At 30.1% G+C, this 22963-nt stretch overlaps 2 protein-coding genes across 8 annotated transcripts in view; one reads left to right on the top strand and one right to left on the bottom strand.

The window, feature by feature from the left end:
* Positions 1-152: 152 nt before the first annotated feature.
* On the top strand, positions 153-3873 carry LOC124543257 (beta-parvin). The gene is made up of 8 exons (XM_047121416.1): positions 153-312; positions 394-523; positions 665-754; positions 832-1103; positions 2004-2194; positions 2302-2416; positions 2600-2843; positions 3151-3873. The coding sequence occupies exons 2-8, from the start codon at positions 406-408 to the stop codon at positions 3225-3227; spliced, it is 1107 nt and encodes a 368-aa protein (XP_046977372.1). The 5' UTR covers positions 153-312; positions 394-405; the 3' UTR covers positions 3228-3873.
* A 534-nt stretch (positions 3874-4407) lies between these two features.
* LOC124543254 (ecotropic viral integration site 5 ortholog) overlaps positions 4408-22963 on the bottom strand; it is a 52535-nt gene continuing 33979 nt past the window's right edge. For 6 of the 7 annotated variants that reach the window (XM_047121411.1, XM_047121408.1, XM_047121410.1 and 3 more), the window contains 6 exons: positions 22483-22590; positions 21323-21514; positions 16279-16446; positions 15083-15178; positions 14042-14143; positions 4408-9111 (listed from right to left, as the gene is read on the bottom strand). In XM_047121411.1, coding sequence (XP_046977367.1) covers positions 8956-9111; positions 14042-14143; positions 15083-15178; positions 16279-16446; positions 21323-21514; positions 22483-22590 — 822 coding nt within the window. In that variant the 3' untranslated portion in view covers positions 4408-8955. Of the gene's footprint in view, positions 9112-11959; positions 12034-14041; positions 14144-15082; positions 15179-16278; positions 16447-21322; positions 21515-22482; positions 22591-22963 lie in introns of all 7 variants that reach the window. The other variant, XM_047121412.1, reaches the window with a different exon arrangement.

Below are 22963 nucleotides of genomic sequence, written 5' to 3'. Positions count from 1 at the left end.
AACTTATTCCAACTAAATAAATATAACAGCATTATATTATTTCTGATGCTCATTATAATTGCATAATAATAACTGAATATTTTAAGCCGAATGTTTAGATGTTAATAATTTATAAAGTAGCATTCATTATATTACACTATACACTTTGTTTTGTTAGCTCATAGCTGTACTCTATGGTCGAATATTAAAACTTAGAATGAAGATATTGTAAATACTTGACCTAGTAGTATACCTTTATAGTTTTATTTATTATTTCATTATTTGTGTTATTTTAATTAGAGACTAGAGTGAGTATACTGAAAAGTGAATAATGTAAGTGACTGTAATACTTATTATATCAGTGTTTCGAGTTGAAAATACATGATGATTCATTAACGCTGTTTTCCTCATCAGACACAAGTTAAAATGTCCTCACCACGCCCAAAATCTCCCCGGACACCAGTTTTACCCAAAAAAGAGGATAAAGAAGAATCATTTTGGGACAAAATTGGCACTATCGGTCGTAAGAAACGCATAAAGGAAGGTATGTGTTTCGATTTGTGTTACTTTGTAATGTGTGTAGGTTGACATACCTTGAATTTTAATAGCTTCATTCTCTTGCAGATGTTACATATTTGACCTTTTTTTAATTCTACTCTTTATTAAATATTAATGTTTTGTTTAGTTCAAGAAGTACAAGCTGAGGGAAAATATGCAATAGATTCACCAGGAAGTCCGACCGCACCAGAAATCCCGCCTGAGGAATATAGTTTGCGTATGTTTTGCCTATTTTGAAAAAAATTCTCTGCTGTTGTAGGTAAGGTGGCTCATAGAATGGTGGCTTTGTTTCAGATGATAATGAAGAAAGAGCGATTATTGAGCCTAGATGCTTAGAGGATCCTAGAGTAAAGGAGCTGGTACAGGTTTTGATTGATTGGATTAACGATGAGCTTGCAGCTCAAAGAATTATTGTCAAAGACATTAGTGAAGATCTTTATGATGGGCAAGTTCTTCAGAAATTGTTGGAGAAGTTGACTGAGACAAAGTTGGATGTTCCAGAAGTGACTCAGTCTGAGGAGGGTCAGCGTCAGAAACTTGCAGTGGTCTTAAGAGCAGTGAATAGGGTATGTTTGTCGTTAAAATAAACACTCAATACTTAAAATATATAAAACTTAACATTTCTCAATTCTCAGATTTCATTTGTCTCATATTTTCCATATTGTTTGTGCTTGCAATGATATTTGTGCTTTGCTAACAAAGAAAACAATGTATAAACACCTCTATATTCAGACATACATTTTTATTTTTAATGTATAGTTTCTCTGACTGCTAAATTTGCTCTGTATACTAAATTATAAGTAATTAAAGAAAACACTTTTCTTTATATTAATATGCTGGTTGGGTTCAAGCTTGAGTTCCTTTAGTCCTTTAATAAAATTAACGAATCTCAAAAAAAATCCTTATTTACTTTTGAATAATCAAATAGTTAAGTACCAATTATGTATTAAAGAAAACAAATTGAATTACACTGAATAGATGAGAATGTATTGTAAAAATGAAAGAATTTAAATTTGTTTTAATATCACTTAAAAGTAAAAATGATATATTTTTATTATGTTTACTATGGTAGCTTTGCTTTAGTAAATAAAATTTTACTAACTTTGGTAATAATAGGTGATATCATGAATTAGTCAATATTTCATAAAATGATCTTTGAAGGCGATATTTGTTAGAATCCTTCATAGTTTGATTGAGTAACAAATTCTAACGAAATGTGTGCATGTGCAATATTAGTATTACATATATTCATAATATCCATAACTTTGTTTCATCAATATATATGTATAACTTATACATATCAGTAGCTTATGTTTATATTGGATTATGGAAACTTTTGGATTTATTACATAGGATGAATTTAAACATTTTTGAAAGACCAACGTAAAACAAACAACCTTATTTGTGGTTCTTTAAGTTGATACATTTTTAAACATAGTTAATTAAAATGTATTTCTTTTCTCTAGGTGCTATATGGAACATCAAAACCAGTTCAGAAATGGAGCGTGGATTCAGTTCATTCCAAGAATGTTGTATCAATATTGCATCTGCTTGTTGCTCTGGCCCGTCATTTCCGAGCACCAATCCGTCTCCCAGAAAATGTTAGTGTGAATGTTGTAGTGGTCAAGAAAGATGCCTCTAATCAACTGTCTCACAGGTAAGCATATATTTATATTATTATGGAACTCTCTTTTGGAAAACATTGCACGATTATTTATTTATTTGCTTTAGCTGTTTTGTGAGAAAGTATTTATCATTTTCTAGAACATACATGGAGGACATAACTACTACATATGATGATCTGGGAATGAAATGCGAGCGAGATGCCTTCGACGCGTTGTTTGATCACGCCCCAGACAAATTGCAGGTTGTCAAGAAGGTAGGTCCAATTAGAATCTGTATCTGTCTGAGGAATAACACATTCGTTTTTAATTTTCAACAATGTTTATTTTTATTGTTTTATTAGCATCATTGGTCTTATATGCCATGTATGTTAGAAGGCAATAAATGTTCTGGATTTTTTTTGAAATATTCTTAATGTAACTATTTTTATTTTTTCTAGTCACTCATCACATTTGTAAACAAACACCTCAGCAAAGTGAACTTGGAGGTTATGGACCTCGACACTCAATTCCATGATGGTGTCTACCTTTGCCTCTTGATGGGATTACTGGAAGGATTTTTTGTACCACTGTATGACTTCCACTTAACACCTCAAGACTTTGATCAGAAGGTGCACAATGTATCATTTGCCTTTGAACTGATGCAGGATGTGGGGCTCGCAAAGCCAAAAGCAAGACCTGAAGGTAAATAATACAATGTTTCTTAAGTTATTTTACTAAAATTTTATTTAATAAAAAAGTTTAACATACAGTTATGTTTTAAAATTGTCACTTTTTTGTGTTTTCTCATGTCTTAGTTCTTAAGTAAAATGTTAGAATTAAAAAGTGGTAATAGAAATTACATAAACACAAGAGGTCATCAATATGACTAAGATTTTGAATGTAAGAACACATACATACAATCTAGGAATTTCTACATATAGTGTTAGTGCTAATTTTTAATTTTAGATTGCCATAGTTTTGTAATTATTCTATGTTCTTATTGTTTCAGATATTGTGAATCTCGACCTAAAATCTACTTTAAGAGTGCTTTATAATCTCTTCACCAAATATAAGAATATGGCTTGAAGTTGTCAGAAATTTATATACTATATTTGCAGCGAATAATTTGTTGTTGTTAAAAAAAAAAAAACTTGACAAGTATTTTAACATAAAGAATAATCTTGTAACTATACGTTATTAAGAACTTATGAAATATCTAACATTGAAGTACAATTATCTACTTGTTAATAGGTAAACATTGAGTATTTCTGAGTATATTATAAAAAAAATGAGTGATTAACGAATATTGACCACAGATGTGTCACACTACCACAAAAGATAAAACAGCTATGTACAAATACATTAAATAGGAATTTCTCGACTTAATAGTCACCATCAAGTAACTTTACACATTTAATATTATATTTTTTGAGTTCAATGAACATTGTTAAATAGAAATATTCTATAACGTGTATTTTGCGAATTTTAATTACTATGTTATTACATTAAAAATGTCTTCAATAAAAAAAACATCTTATAAAAATTAACGACGACATATTGAGTAATTTAAAATCCTAATAATCGCTGCAAATAGTTTTGTGTTCATAAGTAGATTTAACATTCTATTAATCTTGCTTTTTGTAGTAAGTAAAAACTAACAAATTATATTAATTTATTAACATAATGTGCCTTGACTTATTGATGTATTAAAAATAAATTAACTACGTTTTTATTTCCTTGTTTCATTTTATAATTAAAACAAACTGATATCATTCAATATAAAACTATAATATGTAACGGCTTTGGCCTAGAAACATTTTTACAAGGATGATTAGTGAGTAATCATGATTACAAACCAAACAATTTAAATTCAATAAAAGGATGTTTGTATGCCCACTTCAAGTCCTTGCTTTGAGCTATAACTCATAATTGTATTAATTCAAAGTTATTTGTTTTATAAGAATTATATCAGATGAATTTATCGAAATAATGTACCACAGTTGTGTACAACTTAAAACTGATAAATACAGCATTAATACTAACCCAATTATACTTAATTGTAAAGGTTCTACTTTAAATACATTGCGTATTTAATGTAGATCAAAAGGGCTATAGCAATTTGTACTTTCTGATGATAAAAAACTGTGAATGTTGTATATAAAGATATTCTGTATTATATTTAGTATCAGCATTGCACCCATGAGAAACCGGGTCTGGCCGTAAATAAATAATATAAAGGGATAACAAAATACACAAGGCAATACAAAAAAATAAAAAGGCACTTTATTAAACAGAGTAATTTATTACTTAAAATACACGAGGTTACAGTTTGAATCTACTTTTACCAATAATTACGAAAAAATATAAGTTCCCATTTCAAAATATAATACGTCATCATCATATTAATGTAGTATCAATGTCAACCAATATTAAATATAGGCCTTGTCATAATCAAGATGCTATTACATAAACACAACTTACAGGAAACAATATAGTATTATTTTTCTTATAATTATGATAACATCTATATTCAACTTGTTTCAATTAAAATAACTTTCGAATTAATATGATGACGGCGTAAAGTCAATTGGTTTACGTATGTGAAGTATTGGTATTTACTTCACAGCTGACATGAAAAACTTCAATGTTTCTGCTATTGACCGAATAAGAACAGTCTTTGGGTAATTCTTTGAATAAAAGTCGAACTCTTGTTAATGGTACAGATTATTCATATTACATTAAACGTGTTACAAGACGGTTACAACTAAATCGAATATAAAATGATTTATCACTTGGTATCGATAACGACGATAACTGCGAATAAAAATAATAGAAATCAAAATATAATGTCACATTTTTAATCAGTTTCGAAGTGAACAAATATAGAAAACGCCACTGTTTTTTTTTTTGAAATTATTACTATTGAATTTTACAAAGGAAATCAAGGATTGAACTATTTTGTATAATGTTTATAAGGGAAAAAAGTAAAAGGTTTATAGTAAGGTAAGTAAGGAAGGAATGTGGTATGATCAGTTTTAAATATATAGAAGTTACACAAGTATATTCAAATTAAATATTATTTATAAGTATGATGATGAAAATGAAAAGTTCATAGTAAGTTATAGGCAAAACAAAGAAAATTCGACATAGTCCTCCTTTTTGAAGTTCTTTCCATAGTAGTATGGTAAAAGTATGTGTACAGCAGAATTTCTATATTTTTTTACTTCGAAGAGTATTTGATAGTATTGATTAACTCAAGCGATGGTTCAATTAAAATGTAATTCGAGACCAATATTTTAAAATGTCTTAACAAATAAATGAATACAATACAATAATATTTATAAATTAATTACATTTTGCTATTGCACGTACGTTTCGCTAGAAAGAAATTATATGTCAATCATAAAAAAAAATCTATACATAAAATCTCTAATAAATTCACATAAAACTATAAAATATAATACGCTTTTAAATATATTATATCTGGGGAATATTTCTTCGTATTGACATAATTTTTATTTCTTAATTAACAATTAAATTATACAAATTATAAATAATAACTGCCAAAGAAGATACATTCATAACGCTGGAACGATTAATTTCGTACTTATTTTATTTATTAAAAATGTTACTACAAAAAAAATGTATTCTATTATTATTTTATTATAAATAAAATACTTTCGCTTAATTAAGATTATTTTAAAATTCGAAATAAGAGATAACGATGAATATATTAGTGATCATAATAAATGATGTTTTACTTTACGCAAAGGGAATAAGAATTTTTATTTGGTTAAGCTGTGCATTTCCTTCTAGAATACTTATGAATCTTACACGTAAAATGTTTGGTGGCTACAAAAATATATTAACACATTATTGCTTTCACGTTTTAATTGACGATATTTTATTTTTAATATGATTCCCAAATAGCAAAGAAAATATAATTTAGAGAGCGTAAATAATAAGGTGTAAGGTATATATTTCGTTCAATCAAAATACACAAAGAGTGCCTTTTTTAATCTGTTATTGTTTGAAAAATTATCTATGGTATGTTGTATATGGATTTAGGACATACTTAAATGAGTATTGACATTCAATATTAAAAAAAAATACTTAAAACCTAAAACAACAAGTAAATAATTAACTAAGTACATACAATCATGTTTAATGTTAGTATGACGGTTTTATATCCGTTTGTCGTGAGATTATATTCTGGATATTTATCAATTAATAAATCCATATTGATAAAATATAGGCATTTTTTATTCAATAACGACTAAAGCGATTCGTTTTTTTTATTATAATAATAATAAAAAAAATATAAGTCTGTTGTGTTTCGCACATTTTTGCAATGTGGTTTGTAAAGTCAAGATAATTCGGATTGGAGCGCTTCTGCTGTAATTCCTTGACCTAAGGAATGATATATACGAATACGTTAAACTAATCCTAAAAACAACATATACCCACACAACCATAAAGGCAACAACTTATAATATTATCAGCATAATGGAATGTCACTATAAGGACGATCTCACATTGTTAAAATTGATGATTTAATTTATTATAATCGTCAGATATGATATAAAGGATTTAGTTTTTATGTGAACACGCTTATAAATTATATATTAATACTGAAAAAAAAAAGAAAAATACTCATATGAGAACAATAATACCGTTTGTTTGAAAATATTTTAAAAAAACGCGTCAACTGTTCTTTGTCACCGTTTTATAATTAACGGTCATTATTTTAAATTGTCAAATTTGCAAGTTTGTCTAAAGACAATTTACTTCTTATTTGTTGGCAATAAAAAAACCGATCACATAGGCAACTTGATAACTGTGATATAAAAAAAAATAAGTAAACTCGTTTTCAGAGCGAATTTCGATTAAATTACTCGATAACAAAATAACTAGATTTAATGACTACCGTCATATATAATTAGGATTTCTAAATTCGTTCGGAAATATAAATTGAGAATAAGATAATGATCTATAAACTTGGCATCGGGAATTGGACACTATTGTTAGTCTAGACTAAGAGAGTACAAACGATATTAAACACTAATCTAACAATGAAAAACTTCTAGAGAAATACGTGCATTACTTTGAATACATTTCACTTAAAAGATTAGCCGCAACAAGATACTATGAATGCCTATTTTAATTGAAACATTTTAATTCTAACTTATTAGTAAGCGAGTTGTATGTATTGCTACTTATTTTACACGACCGATTCTATTGTAGACAATCCTAATACTGAATTGTTCACCCGACAGGATCAGTCTTTCTCTTTTTAACATTGCACATTAGAAAGAAATGGCGATATTATTGAAGATCTGTTCCTTTTTTAAAATTTAATGTTGATTGGTTATTGCATCGCCTTGAGTATCTATGATAATATACTGGCTCACTCAGCCTCTATATCGGCATACAGTATAAAGTGACGCTGATTCAGGGATTGCGTACAATAAAATCAGCTTTCGGCGCATTTTGTTTAATAAGGCGATTAAATCAGACTTATTGATTTAACGACGATTGAATTATACTTCGATCATTTATATGTCTATATAGTTTGTCAAAGCTAAGAACGCGTTGAAAATACTGGCCAACGTTTGGTGACCAATGCATTCCATTATAATGAAGTTGGGTCGTTTGTTGTGATTCATTTGTAATGCGACCCTATCTAAATATATAAATAACCTAAGTTGTATTGTCGGACCTGAGTTGCGGCTAGTCTAGTACGATTTCAAATTGACTAATTACGGTTAAATCCAATTAAGGTTATTTGAGATATCAAATTATTTATCAATGTTTTTATCGACTATAATGTCTACACGATAGGACAGAGACAACATGCTATTGCTGTCTCCCTAGCCTAGTTTATTCTTACAGACTACAGTTTGTTTAGAAACGTCTCGAGATTTGATCGATTCTAAGTAAAAATAAACAAATATATATATATCATTTTTTGTTTATTTCTTTAACGATTTATTTTCTATTAAACAATCAAATAATTGATTTTATAATTGAATTAAAATAAATTATCACAAGAAACCGTTCAATGATATATTTATATATATATTTTATACTTAGTTCGTTATCAAATCTTGTGAAATACTTTATCGTAATCGACTAACATGAAAATGTCTACAATTTTATATAAATATATAAAAATGACGTCGTAGTAAATAAGTTGCCTTACTTAGTTAAAGTTGAAAATATTTTACGACCACAATATTACAGAAGATTTCTTCGGAACTTGTTTTAGTTGTACGTAATAAAATAGGCTCTTTGCTTTCATCACAATTTTACAATGATTTAAATAAAAAAACATATGAAAAAAATAAATATTGAAACCGTCAACAGACGGACAAACACAAGCAATAATATTTATACATATAGACACACATGCATGCGCATACATTCAACTTGCAAATATACACATAAAAACGTTAATTTATCGTCAAATTATACTTTACATTAAAAACATTATATGATGCGCGTTCTGCTGTCCACAGATTATAAACTAAATTAATTTCATAGCTATAACATATTACTATCTCTGTCTATCATCATATGACGTAGAAAGGGATAGCAACAATTTAAGTAAAATTTAGAGATTGTACAATAAAATAGTTACCAATGTCATTTTTATTGGTATTTAAACTATGTGTATGTGATTTGTAAATATACATTATACATACAATAAATAAGTACAATAGTTAAGAAAGCTGCGCGATCAATAAAGGTAAGGAGAATTCATTTAAAAAATAAAAAAAACATATACGGTCAAGTTCCACGAATGTAATGCGTGCTACGTAGTCTTTCTGATGTGGTCGAGCGATGTCGAGGATTCCCTCCGCAGGATTAGGTTTAGTTTATCGTCATCTTCGATGTCGTCTTCGAAGGAGGTGGTGCGACTGAGCGAACGGCCCAGCACGCGCGCCTTCCACGCCTCTAACCTCACGACCTGGCACACATTAATACTATCATTGCTTGCTTGCTTCTAACATTAAATGTCTAATTACTGACATTCATAGGTTTTAATGGACGTTGTGAACGAAAACGGTTGTATTTTATATATGTATTTCCTTACATTAGTCAAACAAAAAAAAGAGATAAGAGATAGGCAGAGAGAGGGAGAGAGAGAGAGAGAGAGAGAGAGAGAGAGAGAGAGAGAGAGAGAGAGAGAGAGAAAGTTACACACCACGTAGATCATTACATATATAGGTAGTAAATATTATTGGTCATGACAATGTGCCAGACGTATACAGGAGGGTTAGAAGTATGAACCTTTTAATGAAAATATAATATTATATATTCTTTAAATAATAATTATTATTATCAATGAATTTATGTGGCCTCAAAATAAAAGCTATATATCTAGAAAATATATTCTCATTAATTGCTTGACTAATGTTGTTTCCAACAGGCAAATGCTGTCTCTTAGTCCCGCCTATATAATTATAGTTACCATTTATCATATCGTTCGATTGTACGCTATAAAACCATTACTTATTTGACGTTATCCGTCCGTTTTCGTTCACGCTAAATCTACTCTCAACAACAAAAGCCTTAAAATCATTATCACTCACTGTCGACCGCTCATGCATTACAATGTCTGTCGTATCAAACATTTCCATCAAACTAACAAACAAGGAATCGAGCAAGTTGCAGACAAATTGTCAAACAAAATCGCTATAACACGTTACGTAACTGTTAAGTACATAACATAGATTATCTTATATATTTTAAAGCCAGTGTAGACACTGACGATTTAATCGAAGTACTATAATATTTCTGAACAGAATAAAACCGTTAATCTGGACGAGATTAAAATTATTACAATAAATTAAAATCCAATGAACTTTTTCTTTCTAGTATAGTACATATACATTTATGGGACATTTAATTTATGCTACTCATACAAAATATTTAGTATGCTCTGGTCAAAGGCTTTTTTTTAATGAAAAAAAATCTATAATCATTTTATGAATGCAAAACTATTTCTATCTATTAACCATACTGTATCAAGTTTTCTTCATACAAATGAAGAAAGCTTAAACCAAAGGAAGTAGTTTTTACCCAAAACTTCGAAAGTTGATGGGTAAAAATTTGTTTTTAAATATTATGACTCACTCTTTTAATTCGAATTTTAAATGAAATATTAAATTGACATTATAATGCAATTAAATTACTTCGAATTTTTAATTAGGCTGTGGATTACGCTCTAATGATCAAATGATCAATTTGCTTTGGATTTTTACCAGATCGGGTCCGGGTTCGATTACATCCAGTCCAGACTAACGAGCCTCTATTCATGAGGTTGATAGCGAATTAATTCAACAATTATTCTGCAGATCCTATTGTTTTATTTCGTTCAGGTTCTATTCAAACAAATTTTCTATATATTCTATATATATAATATACTTGGTATATAATACGAATACATTTAGGAGAACTTCTATAATACAGGATTATATCTACACAAGACAAGTGACAGGGTATATGTAATACGTGAGCATTTACGTAATATGTATGGAAGCGATATGTAAACCACAATTATCTTTTATGAGCGACATGCAAGATAAATAAATACAAAAAATTGAGCAACTAATAATTAATCCCTTGGCCATTATAAAATATTTATAAATTTATTTTATTTATTGAAATGAAACTTCTTTGGCGATTTTAGAATTAAATTTTGAATATCGAAATTTAACATTCTAAAACCAATTTTTCGAAGAGTTTATAGCGCTAAAAGAGGTTTCACTTCTGGCATTCGATTCAAAGTTCACGTGCTGTTTTTTTTATCTAAAATTATCGAAAAGATTAGTAAGCAAATTAAAATTTTAGATAATGCAGAATTATCATCAGCTTCTATTAATACGTTGTCAATAATTACGCTATGATTTTAAGTCCCTGCCGAAGTCTTGACATGAGGCTCCAATCCACGGTCGCGTTAAAGTAAAATAACTCATAGAACAATAATATTTTAATATGACCAATGGAATTGTGGTTAAAAGTCAAGCGATAACAATACATACAGGTCGAATCGAAAAATTCCTCCTTTAACGTCAAATGACCACAAAAAGAAAACAAATAAAATAATAACCACGCGACTGTGATGCGACTAATAAATATTATGTGATAAATTTTCGTGTGTTGACCTTTTCATTTACCTATTCGATGTTGCAAGTGGTAATAATTTAATTATTCATCATCATAGTAAAACTATTGTGTGTTCTTTGTATTTTACGTGTTATATTATCGACACATGAACCAAGCTAATCATAATAAATAATACCACCATATAATAATTTTCAAACAAATTGAATATCCTAAATCACAGATAGTGAAATGTTGGTTGCTGGTGGTATGAGTGTGGTGCTTATTTCTTTGCCAATTTTTACGATACGATACGATATATTTTTAAAAATCAATACTAAATTTATAAAATACAAGTAAAACATTTCATTATAATATCAGCTATGTAATATATACATACATAAATAAATAAACCTTATATTTCGCTTTTTATTACAGTACTAGATACACTCACGTCCAGTTTCTGAAACCCTAATCAAAGTCGGATTAATGAGAGTAAATAATAAGATTTTAATCTGAATTGTTATTGGCTGCCGGCAGCTGATGACGCATTTAGTGACCAATGAGCGTTCAGTGTTTAGTAATTTCAGAAGCTTGAAGCAAGTGCATTCAGAAGCTAGAGGTATTTAGCTCTGTACACGACTATCTATGTAATCTTTAAACGTGTGTCTGTAGTCAATGTCAAGGTCAACACACAGACAAACACGTACTGATGTAAATAATTTCGCGCATCGTCGAACCACTTCCAGGGCTCTCCGTCCGGCGTTGTGATCGGTGTCGGATACTGTGCAAACATAACGTATCAGACACGCAAAAGCAATGTACATAACACTTTTCGAACTACCCTCAAGAACATATTAAACTGCCATCGAAATGTTAAACTTATTAGTTATTATTATTTTTTTATCATTTCGAATATATTAAGTAAAAAGAGAACGGTTTGACAATGACAATAAAAGAATTGAAAATCGAAATTTCAACATTCAGAGATTACTTCGAATTCAAACGATCATATTCGGTGACAGAGTTGGTTGTTGGTCGTTTAAAATCTCCTCAAAAATTACGCTCATTTATAAAAATAAATGAAAAAGTATGTATAAATCAATAGCGTAATTAATTTAAGTATTCAAAATAATAAAAAAAAAACAATCATCACCAAATACATTGAAATCTTATTAAATTTATAATAATAAAACAAAAGACAGTTTAAAACGTTTTAAGAGTAGTTTATCGATGTAATTTCTTTTATCGACACCAATCTTCAAATTCATTAATATTTACCAACCAATCCAATCATTTTTAACACTATAACACACACATGTGAATGTATTATCGGTCGATAGAAATAAGCTCAATCATGAGATGTTAGAATTAGTGCTTTTCAATGTGATTATTTACAAAGCATGTCGTACGACGTGCTGAACCAGACCTGTGCTATTTAGTTGAAACTGCCGAGTATATAAATAAAAAAAAAAAAACAATTAATACAATTGGATACTTCGAGAACTTTCTGGAAACATTTTAATTTCAAACGTCATACACACAATATATAGAATTTATATACAATTTCTTTCGGTTGAACTGCGATTATATAATTATTAGGTATAAAGGGTCAAACAGCTGTTTGAACTCAAAGTACATAAACGAGAATTATTAGAGTATTCATTTGAAAACTTTAACCTTGTTCAACTAAATGCAGCAGGGTTATAAAGCGAAGCAATGTGTTAAATGTTAGAAACTGTTCCTCAGTCAAAATGCATTTTTGATCGAATATGTCTCGACTATGACCCCTATAATTGACAAAGCTTTAATTACAAATACGGAGAATATAATCACTATAGGCTTAACTCGTTCGATTTTTGAAATTATTTATTTTTTAAATCGTAATGTAAAAAAAGTATTTAAGGCAATTTCAGTAAGTCTTGTTGACGAATTGGTTTTAAAGATTCCGTTAGTAGTAAATGTGGTCGGGTATGTATTGTTAAATAAAGAAATATTTTTAAGTGGAATTTAGAGGGCTATTTATTATTACTAGTTAATAAAACAAAATTTTCTGTTAGCGACAAAAGCGTAAATAAAGTAAAAAATTAGAAGGAGTCTAGGGATATGACGCTAGGCATGCTGTTTCATGCCGAATAATCTAGATTAATTCAAACATTTAATCAACAATAGTCATCGTCGTAAAGTTTGTATGCGTATCAGCGTCGTTCTAGCAAAAAGCTAGTCTTTGGTACCTGAATGCCCTACGACATTTACTACCAACTTAATGACGTCATCGTAAATTCGAATTCGTTTAATAAATATATAACTGTTTTACTTGAATTATTATTAGACTCTGGGCCTAAATGCTTTAAATAACTCCAAACTAATAACACTTGTAATGTTATTATATTTTCAACACGATTTAATTGAAAACTGTATTAATCGTCAGGAAAATTTTAAGTACCTTTAAAATATAATGTTTAGTTGACATACATATATGGTTAATATAAATTAATTTCAAATTGTAACTACTTTCTCGCTTTATATAATTGATGGTAGTCTTAAAACGTGCCTCAACTATTTATAGTTTGTAAGCGTTGAATATGATTACAGATACGGTAATTATATTCCAAACACTTGATCCTTTTCCTGACTACCTAAGACTTAAGAAATATTTATCTATATATCTTGACCTTCAATATCAAAACGTATACGACCTTATTTTAAAACGTAATCAACCTCTTTGCATACAATCGCATCAGATTTTATACATAGATAATGCTAAAATAGTTTACTGAAACGTAATTTACCTCAGCCTTCAGTTCGGCGACTTGTTCCTGCAATTCGCGAACCCGGTCTGAATCGTCCATATTATTACAACGTAATTCTCCCTCAGTCGCCATCACTTCATTCTGAATTAAATTAAAAAAATAAATTAATAATACATTTATTATGCAATTACTTTACAAAACACTTTTGTTACAAGTAGTAACATTATATAAAGCGAGTTCGTTCTGTTTAGGGTTGCCAGGCTAAAATACAAAAGGCAAATTCTGTAATAAATAAACCCGATAATATGATCCTTCCTGTTTTAAAAGTTGGATACACGTTAAACTGGATGTTAATATTATATGATCATTATTATGAGTGACCTCGCTCATTCTATATTATCGGATTAACATAAAAGTAAAACATGTTCGGCTAAGGCAGGACACCTGGCGATCTTATTTCCGCTTGACCCACCGGTTTAATCGTACATTCGATGTAGTTATATCGTAATATTATAATGTAATTTTTATCTACTACACATATTTACGAATATTTTTATTCATATTGTATATAATTACGTATAAATATATCTGCTTATGTAGTTGCACATTGTTTTACAAATTAAACAGAATATATTTGTTTACAGATATCAGCTTAGCAGAGTAATGAATTATTGTTATATATTGACTTCGATTGTTTTTCAGACTTATATCTCTGATTTTGAAGTTATTCTTGTGTAGGTGGACAAGACATCATTACAACATTTTTAAATATGTTCAGTAGTTAAGGTTCCATTCCCAAAGGGTAAAACGGGAGACTATTACTAAGACTTTTAATCTGTCTTATCTCATGATAGCTAAGCAATTGAAATTTTCACAAATTATTTATTTATGTTGCCCCTTTAACTAAAAAAACTAAAAGAAAATAAACTATATAAGGGTTATATTTTTGCTCGATATCCATAAATGTGTAAACATACTCTTGTTTACCTAATAGGTTGCGTTAAACCCTTCGCGTGTAAGTCTGACTCGACCTTAGCCGTTTTATGTATTTCTATGTATATTAAACATTTAACAACTTACTTTTAACTTATACTCTGATACTTCAGTTTCTAATTCGGCTATTCTCTGAGCGTCCTCCATGTTTCTTATATTAGCTTGCATTGATTCATATTTCGCCTGTGGGTTATTAATTATATTAAATAATAATCATAACAATACATGATAACAAACAGAAAAATCGCAAGCAGCGCTAGTACAGTTAGATTATCAATAACATTACATCAGCTTAGGTATATGTTATCTGTATACACAATACAAGTTCATACTTTCAAGATTGTGAATACAAATATCATCAAAAAAGGATTTATATCAAGAATGAATAGAGTATATTAATAAACGCAGATTATATAAGTATTATATAACACATACGAAATCGTATAAGCTGAATTCGCTGCTATAGCTCGCTAAGCGTAATCAATGGTGCATTTTCATACTTATGTAAACAAAGTCACAGCTATTTAAGTTTATTTATATAATATAAACCATCGCAAAGGCAGAGAGAACAAGAACATAATTAGAAAACAAATTTTGATATTACGCAACATAATATACATGGGTATATTTTATTATACGATTGTATGAGTAATTAAATAAATTTAATGAAAATTGAAAAGAGCTCAGCTGTTAATATTTTTCACAACTCATTTTATATGCTGTGTTTGACTATATTGAACCGAGATGGCCCAGTGGTCACAATGCGTACATCTTAAGCGATGATTGCGGATTCAAACCCAGGAAAGCACAGCGTTTGTTTATAATTCATGTCGTGCTCGTTGATGAAGAGAAACATCGCGATGAAATCTGCATGTGTCTAATTTCATAGAAATTGTGCCACATTTGTATTCCACCAAACCTCATTGGAACAGCGTGGTGGAATATGTTCCCAAGTTTCTAGAAATGGAAAGGAGGCCTTAGAAAAGCCTTAGGTGAGTGAGCTAGTATAATTACAGGCACAAGGGACATAACATCTTAGTTCCCAAGGTTGGTGGCACATTGACGATGTAAGGAATAGTTAATATTTCTTACAGCGTCATTGTCTATGTGTGATGGTGACCACTTACCATCAGGTGGCCCATCTGCTTGTCCACCAAACTATAACATAAAAAAAGAAGTTTGAAATTTACAGGCTGTTGTTGTTGTTGTTGTTGTATACTAACTATATATTATTGTTTGTATAATCTTGTATTGAAAATGAAGCCTTTTTTAACTATACTCGCCTTGCTCTCCAGGTCCGAATATTTGTGCTGGAATTCCCTCTGCCTGGTCTGCAGCGTCCGTTCCCTCTGGAGCGCTGAGTCGAGCGATTCACGCAGCTGCCTCAGTTCCTCGTCCTGCCTTCGAAGCTGATTCGTCGACACCTGCACTTGTGTCCGGAGCTCCATTTCCTGAAAAAAATAATTTACAAAACATTACGTCAGTGTTTTTTTTTTTTTTTTTTTTTTTCATTTATTGGGTTGCTAGCGATTTTACATTTGTCATTCTAACATAAATATACAATTAGATGATATGCATACAAAGACTATGTAAAATCATTTTTAAAGCAAACACTACGTGCTAATTTAACTATTAATTACTATTACTCGCTACAACAACAAAAGTGAAACAAAAAAATTTTAACAAGCAGCTTCTTTTTTTACTTAAAATGCTAAGTGCACATTTATAAATGTAGTAATAATAATTAAACATTAATGATTAATTTTGATTAAATTAATGAGTTACATAAACTCGATATATAGAATTCTGTATCAAATTAAATTATTCTTAATTAAGAGATGTAGTCAGTCGTTTTGAGGCACTATTAAAATTCTTATTAAATTACTTATCAATTGTTTATATTACTGATATAATTGATTGTTTATAGGTGTAAGAATTTAACATTTTTTGTTTTGAATTGTTAGTTGTTTATTGTGGTATACTGTAAATATCAAGGTCATATGATACCCAGGTTGGATCAATAAAACTATATTGCGTTTTACTGTTAAGAAATTCGTATTGGCAGAAGTTGGCACTATTTATTCTACGTGGTAAGCACGTAAAGCTGTAGATCTTAACCCTGTACGGAGAGTATCAGGTTACTGAACCATCGAATGATGAGATTTAGGGTACAGATAGTGCGTCATTACTTTCGCCCACACATGTTTATTAAAATATTCCCTGTGCTTGGATCTCTATTGAGAGCCCTGTGATGATCAGAACACAATCATCATTTTATTAAGCAATGAATACCTAATTAGATATGTTACGAAACTGTAATTAATTTTGTTATTTGACGAACAAATGATTAATTCATCAGAACAGTACGTGTTACACGAAAAAAAATCACATATAAAGTACAATGAAATATAATTGTTACTAAACAAAATAGATAATGAAGACTTTGCAATAATTGCTGTTTCGAAAAAGTGCAACTGTAAATAGGCTATTTGACAATTCGAAAAATAAATTGTGAATTATTGTAATCAGTGTATATTATGAGTTTAAAAATGGTTATTTACTAACAAAACTTGAAAATAAAAATGCATTTTTTCAAACGTTCGTCACGTGATACAAAACGCTTCTGATTGGCCGGGGTTATCATGAAGTCACTTTCGTGTAAAACTTGCTTTTCTACTATATGTACCACAGATTAAAATACGAGAAAGTGACGTCACCGACCTCATTGCACCGCCATACTGTCCAAGTAGCGTTTTTGCCCGCTATTTAAATATGGAATTTTTAATATGATATTTTTCGACAAATATGTACTAGAAATAAAAAAATCGAATTTTACTGGGTTCCCTAACTTCTACTTAATAATAGTCCGGAGCTCCATTTCCTGAAAAAAATAATTTACAAAACATTACGTCAGTGTTTTTTTTTTTTTTTTTTTTTTTCATTTATTGGGTTGCTAGCGATTTTACATTTGTCATTCTAACATAAATATACAATTAGATGATATGCATACAAAGACTATGTAAAATCATTTTTAAAGCAAACACTACGTGCTAATTTAACTATTAATTACTATTACTCGCTACAACAACAAAAGTGAAACAAAAAAATTTTAACAAGCAGCTTCTTTTTTTACTTAAAATGCTAAGTGCACATTTATAAATGTAGTAATAATAATTAAACATTAATGATTAATTTTGATTAAATTAATGAGTTACATAAACTCGATATATAGAATTCTGTATCAAATTAAATTATTCTTAATTAAGAGATGTAGTCAGTCGTTTTGAGGCACTATTAAAATTCTTATTAAATTACTTATCAATTGTTTATATTACTGATATAATTGATTGTTTATAGGTGTAAGAATTTAACATTTTCTGTTTTGAATTGTTAGTTGTTTATTGTGGTATACTGTAAATATCAAGGTCATATGATACCCAGGTTGGATCAATAAAACTATATTGCGTTTTACTGTTAAGAAATTCGTATTGGCAGAAGTTGGCACTATTTATTCTACGTGGTAAGCACGTAAAGCTGTAGATCTTAACCCTGTACGGAGAGTATCAGGTTACTGAACCATCGAATGATGAGATTTAGGGTACAGATAGTGCGTCATTACTTTCGCCCACACATGTTTATTAAAATATTCCCTGTGCTTGGATCTCTATTGAGAGCCCTGTGATGATCAGAACACAATCATCATTTTATTAAGCAATGAATACCTAATTAGATATGTTACGAAACTGTAATTAATTTTGTTATTTGACGAACAAATGATTAATTCATCAGAACAGTACGTGTTACACGAAAAAAAATCACATATAAAGTACAATGAAATATAATTGTTACTAAACAAAATAGATAATGAAGACTTTGCAATAATTGCTGTTTCGAAAAAGTGCAACTGTAAATAGGCTATTTGACAATTCGAAAAATAAATTGTGAATTATTGTAATCAGTGTATATTATGAGTTTAAAAATGGTTATTTACTAACAAAACTTGAAAATAAAAATGCATTTTTTCAAACGTTCGTCACGTGATACAAAACGCTTCTGATTGGCCGGGGTTATCATGAAGTCACTTTCGTGTAAAACTTGCTTTTCTACTATATGTACCACAGATTAAAATACGAGAAAGTGACGTCACCGACCTCATTGCACCGCCATACTGTCCAAGTAGCGTTTTTGCCCGCTATTTAAATATGGAATTTTTAATATGATATTTTTCGACAAATATGTACTAGAAATAAAAAAATCGAATTTTACTGGGTTCCCTAACTTCTACTTAATAATATAAAATGGATTCTAAATAAATAAAAATTTTAACAAAAAGAAAAACCGACTTCAAACAGAACACTATTTTAAAACAAATGAATATGCACGAAAAAGTAATAAAAATAATTGCGTATTCAACATATTTTTTAGAGTCTTCCTAAGTTAAATGAAATGAAAAATATTAGACTACTTAAAAGTCGATTAACGATTATATCATGTAGTTATAGTTATTGGTATATTTGGAGCCGGTGTCAGCCACGGTGCCCTTGCCCCAACAATCAAAATATAGAAGCGATATGAGCCCCTTGATTGATCCAGTATATTATTGTATAAAAGGTAATTTGTAAAAAACATATTTGTTAAAGTATTTTCGTATTGTTTTTTGATAGATATACTGTAGGGTTTTATTGGCTGACACCGACTCCAAATATAACAATAATTATAACTACATGATATAATCGTTAATCGACTTTTAAGTAGTATAATATTTTTCATTTCATTTAACTTAGGAAGACTCTAAAAAATATGTTGAATACGCAATTATTTTTATTACTTTTTCGTGCATATTCATTTGTTTTAAAATAGTGTTTTGTTTGAAGTCGGTTTTTCTTTTTGTTAAAATTTTTATTTATTTTTTGATTTTAAGTGAAGCTGATTTTGACTAACTAATTTTTTTTAATATGGATAGATTAAGCGTTCCGTTTATATGAGTCAGAAACTACTTCGAGGACAATTTCAAAGGAAACTTGCGAATAAAGCAAAAATAGACTTTCGAAAATGCGGATTTAATACGTCACGCGGCGTAAACTACAAGGATCCCTCGAAAGAGCTGTAATCGAACTCAGCAAAAAAACTTTGAAAAAGACCAACTATATTTTGGACATCATATGACATCACATCACATACACAAAATTTGATTAAAGATAGTAAGAAATTCTGCCCCATATCGCACCCTAACTGCGAGCCGTATAGGAGTTCCATCACTACATAGTATAAAACAAAGTCGCTTTCTCTGTCCCTATATCTTTAAATCTACGCAACGGATTTTGATGCGGTTTTTTTTAAAAGATAGTGTGATTCAAGGGGAAGGTTTGTGTATATAATACATGAACAATATAGTAAAGAAACACTGATAATTTTAGAAGTTTGCGATGTGATGTCGTAAATAAACAAATTCTGTAGTATATTTAGTATCAGTATTGCACCCGTGCGAAGCTGGGGTGGGTAGCTAGTTGATTATAATATTCGACTATGATAATTACATAAACATAACCACATTACGGAAGGTGACTCAAATGTCCAAATAACCTATAAATAAAAGATTCGACTGAGTATCGCTAACGTGCTCCTCAGAATTGTTCCGTTCCCTTCCGTTCCGTTACTTTGTCATGGATCCTGTGCTCAGAACCTTACCAAACTTTCACCAAATTACCCTTGAAGTATATATTTTATAATAAAAAAAGAATTATCAAAATTGGTTGACGTTATTTTCAGTTATTCACCTATTCGTCGCGCATATACATAATGCAAATTTAAGACTTATGTCGTTTTCATATGGATACCATCATCGGAAAAAAATAAAAAAAAAATGGGACCCCACGGGAAGCACTACCTTTCAAACAAAAAAAAAAATTATTAAAATTGGTCCACCCAGTGAAAAGTTATGAGGTAACAAACATAAAAAAAAAATACAGACGAATTGATAACCTCCTCCTTTTGGAAGTCGGTTGAAAACCAGTCAAATAGCCTATTAGATACTTTAGTCTTTATGAAACTGTAATTAATTAATTTTGTTATTTGACGAACAAATGATTTATTCATCAGAACAGTACGTGTTACACGAAAAAATTTCAGATAGAAAGTATAATGAAATATAATTGTTACTAAACAAAATAGATAACGAACACTTTGAGACAATTGCTGTTTCGAAAAAGTGCAAGTGTAAATTGAGGAGACATAGCATCTGACCTAATTGTGGTTGTAGTTGATATTGACTACTTATTATAACTTACAAGTATTATAAACATAGATCAATAGTTCGTTAGCTCTTACCTTTAGTCTGAGCTCTTTCAACTCAGTAAGTGCTTCGACCTCCTTTATCCTAATGGTCATTAATTCCTCTTCAAGCTTCTGCATGTCCGTGGACCTGCCTTCCCATGCACGCAGTAACTTCTTAGGTGTTGCCATTATATCTGATACGACATTCGACTGAGCGGGCGGCGGCGGCGCCTCTTGTTTGTGTTCCTGTATATTAATTTACATATAACAAATTATCTTATCTTATTAGTCGAGATGGCCCAGTGGGTAGAACGCGTGCATCTTAACCGATGATTGCGGGTTCAAACCCAGGCAAGCACCGCTGATTCATGTGCTTAATTTGTCTTTATAATTCATATCGTGCTCAGCGGTGAAGGAAAACATCGTGAGGAAACCTGCATGTGACAAATTTCATAGAAATTCTGCCACATGTGTATTCCACCAACCCGCATTGGAACAGCGTGGTGGAATATGTTCCAAACCTTCTCCTCAAAGGGAGAGGAGGCCTTTAGCCCAGCAGTGGGAATTTACAGGCTGTTGTTGTTGTAATTGTTAATCTTAAAACTTTGAACTCAATTAATAATGATAATTAAATAATAACATTAAATATGAATTGGTTCTAAACTTTTGATTTGCTCAAATGGATATAAATGAATAAATATTAATACTAATAATTATACTTGGTGATAGGGCTTAGTGCAAGCCCGTCTGGGTAGGTACCACCCAATCATCAGTTATTCTACCGCCAAATAACAGTGATCAGTATTCCGGTTTGAAGGGTGAGTGAGCCAGTGTAACTACAGACACAAGGGACATAACAACTTAGTTCCCATGGTTGGTGGTGCATTGACGATGTAAGGAATAGTTAATATTTCTTACAGCGTCATTGTCCATGGGTGATGGTGACCACTTACCATAATGTGGTCCATATACTCGTCCGCCAACTTATACTAAAAATATTTTTTTTTGTGTGTGTGTTAGTCTATGAAATATAGGGGATGTTATTGCACTCCTAAAGTAAATATGGTCAATACTTTTCCCATTACCAGTTCTCCGGATTTATGCTGTGTTTAAATTGAATTACATCAAAATCGCTTCAGTAATTATATTATAAAAAAATCAATCAACAATTTGTGAGCATTAGTTAACTTAAAATGTCTCTATTATGATATTACCTGCAAATGCTTTTGCCAAGCGTCTGATAATTCTGTGACACGTTGTCGTAGATCCTTTAACGACAGATTAGCTTCTGCTTCGCGAAGTTTTACTGCTATCAACTCGTCCTACATGAAGAACACACTCAAATTGTATAAGTGGTACTTAATTAGGTCTTTTTTTTCGCATAACTCTAACTCAAAATAAATTTACATAAATTAAAAATTCAAATGACTCTAATAGTATATATTTTTTAATTAATGTGTTACATTATGCATAGCGTGGAGCGTGGGGTCAGTTGATAGAAAAAGTAGATTTTTAATGGAGATACGGTTTAAAGCCACGCTCTGATACACATTAATTTGTATTTATAGTTCATATAACAGTGCGTGACCACGCAGAGGAACACTGTGATGTAACCTTGCGTATGTATATTTAACAATCAACTGGTCAGTTACGCGGTCAAATGAGAATCATCATCTGGTTCCTTGCGAAATTTCT

The sequence above is a fragment of the Vanessa cardui genome, chromosome Z (assembly GCF_905220365.1).
Source record: "Vanessa cardui chromosome Z, ilVanCard2.1, whole genome shotgun sequence".
Taxonomy (NCBI): Eukaryota; Metazoa; Arthropoda; class Insecta; order Lepidoptera; family Nymphalidae; genus Vanessa; species Vanessa cardui.
This window is presented reverse-complemented; position numbering and strand designations above follow the sequence as displayed.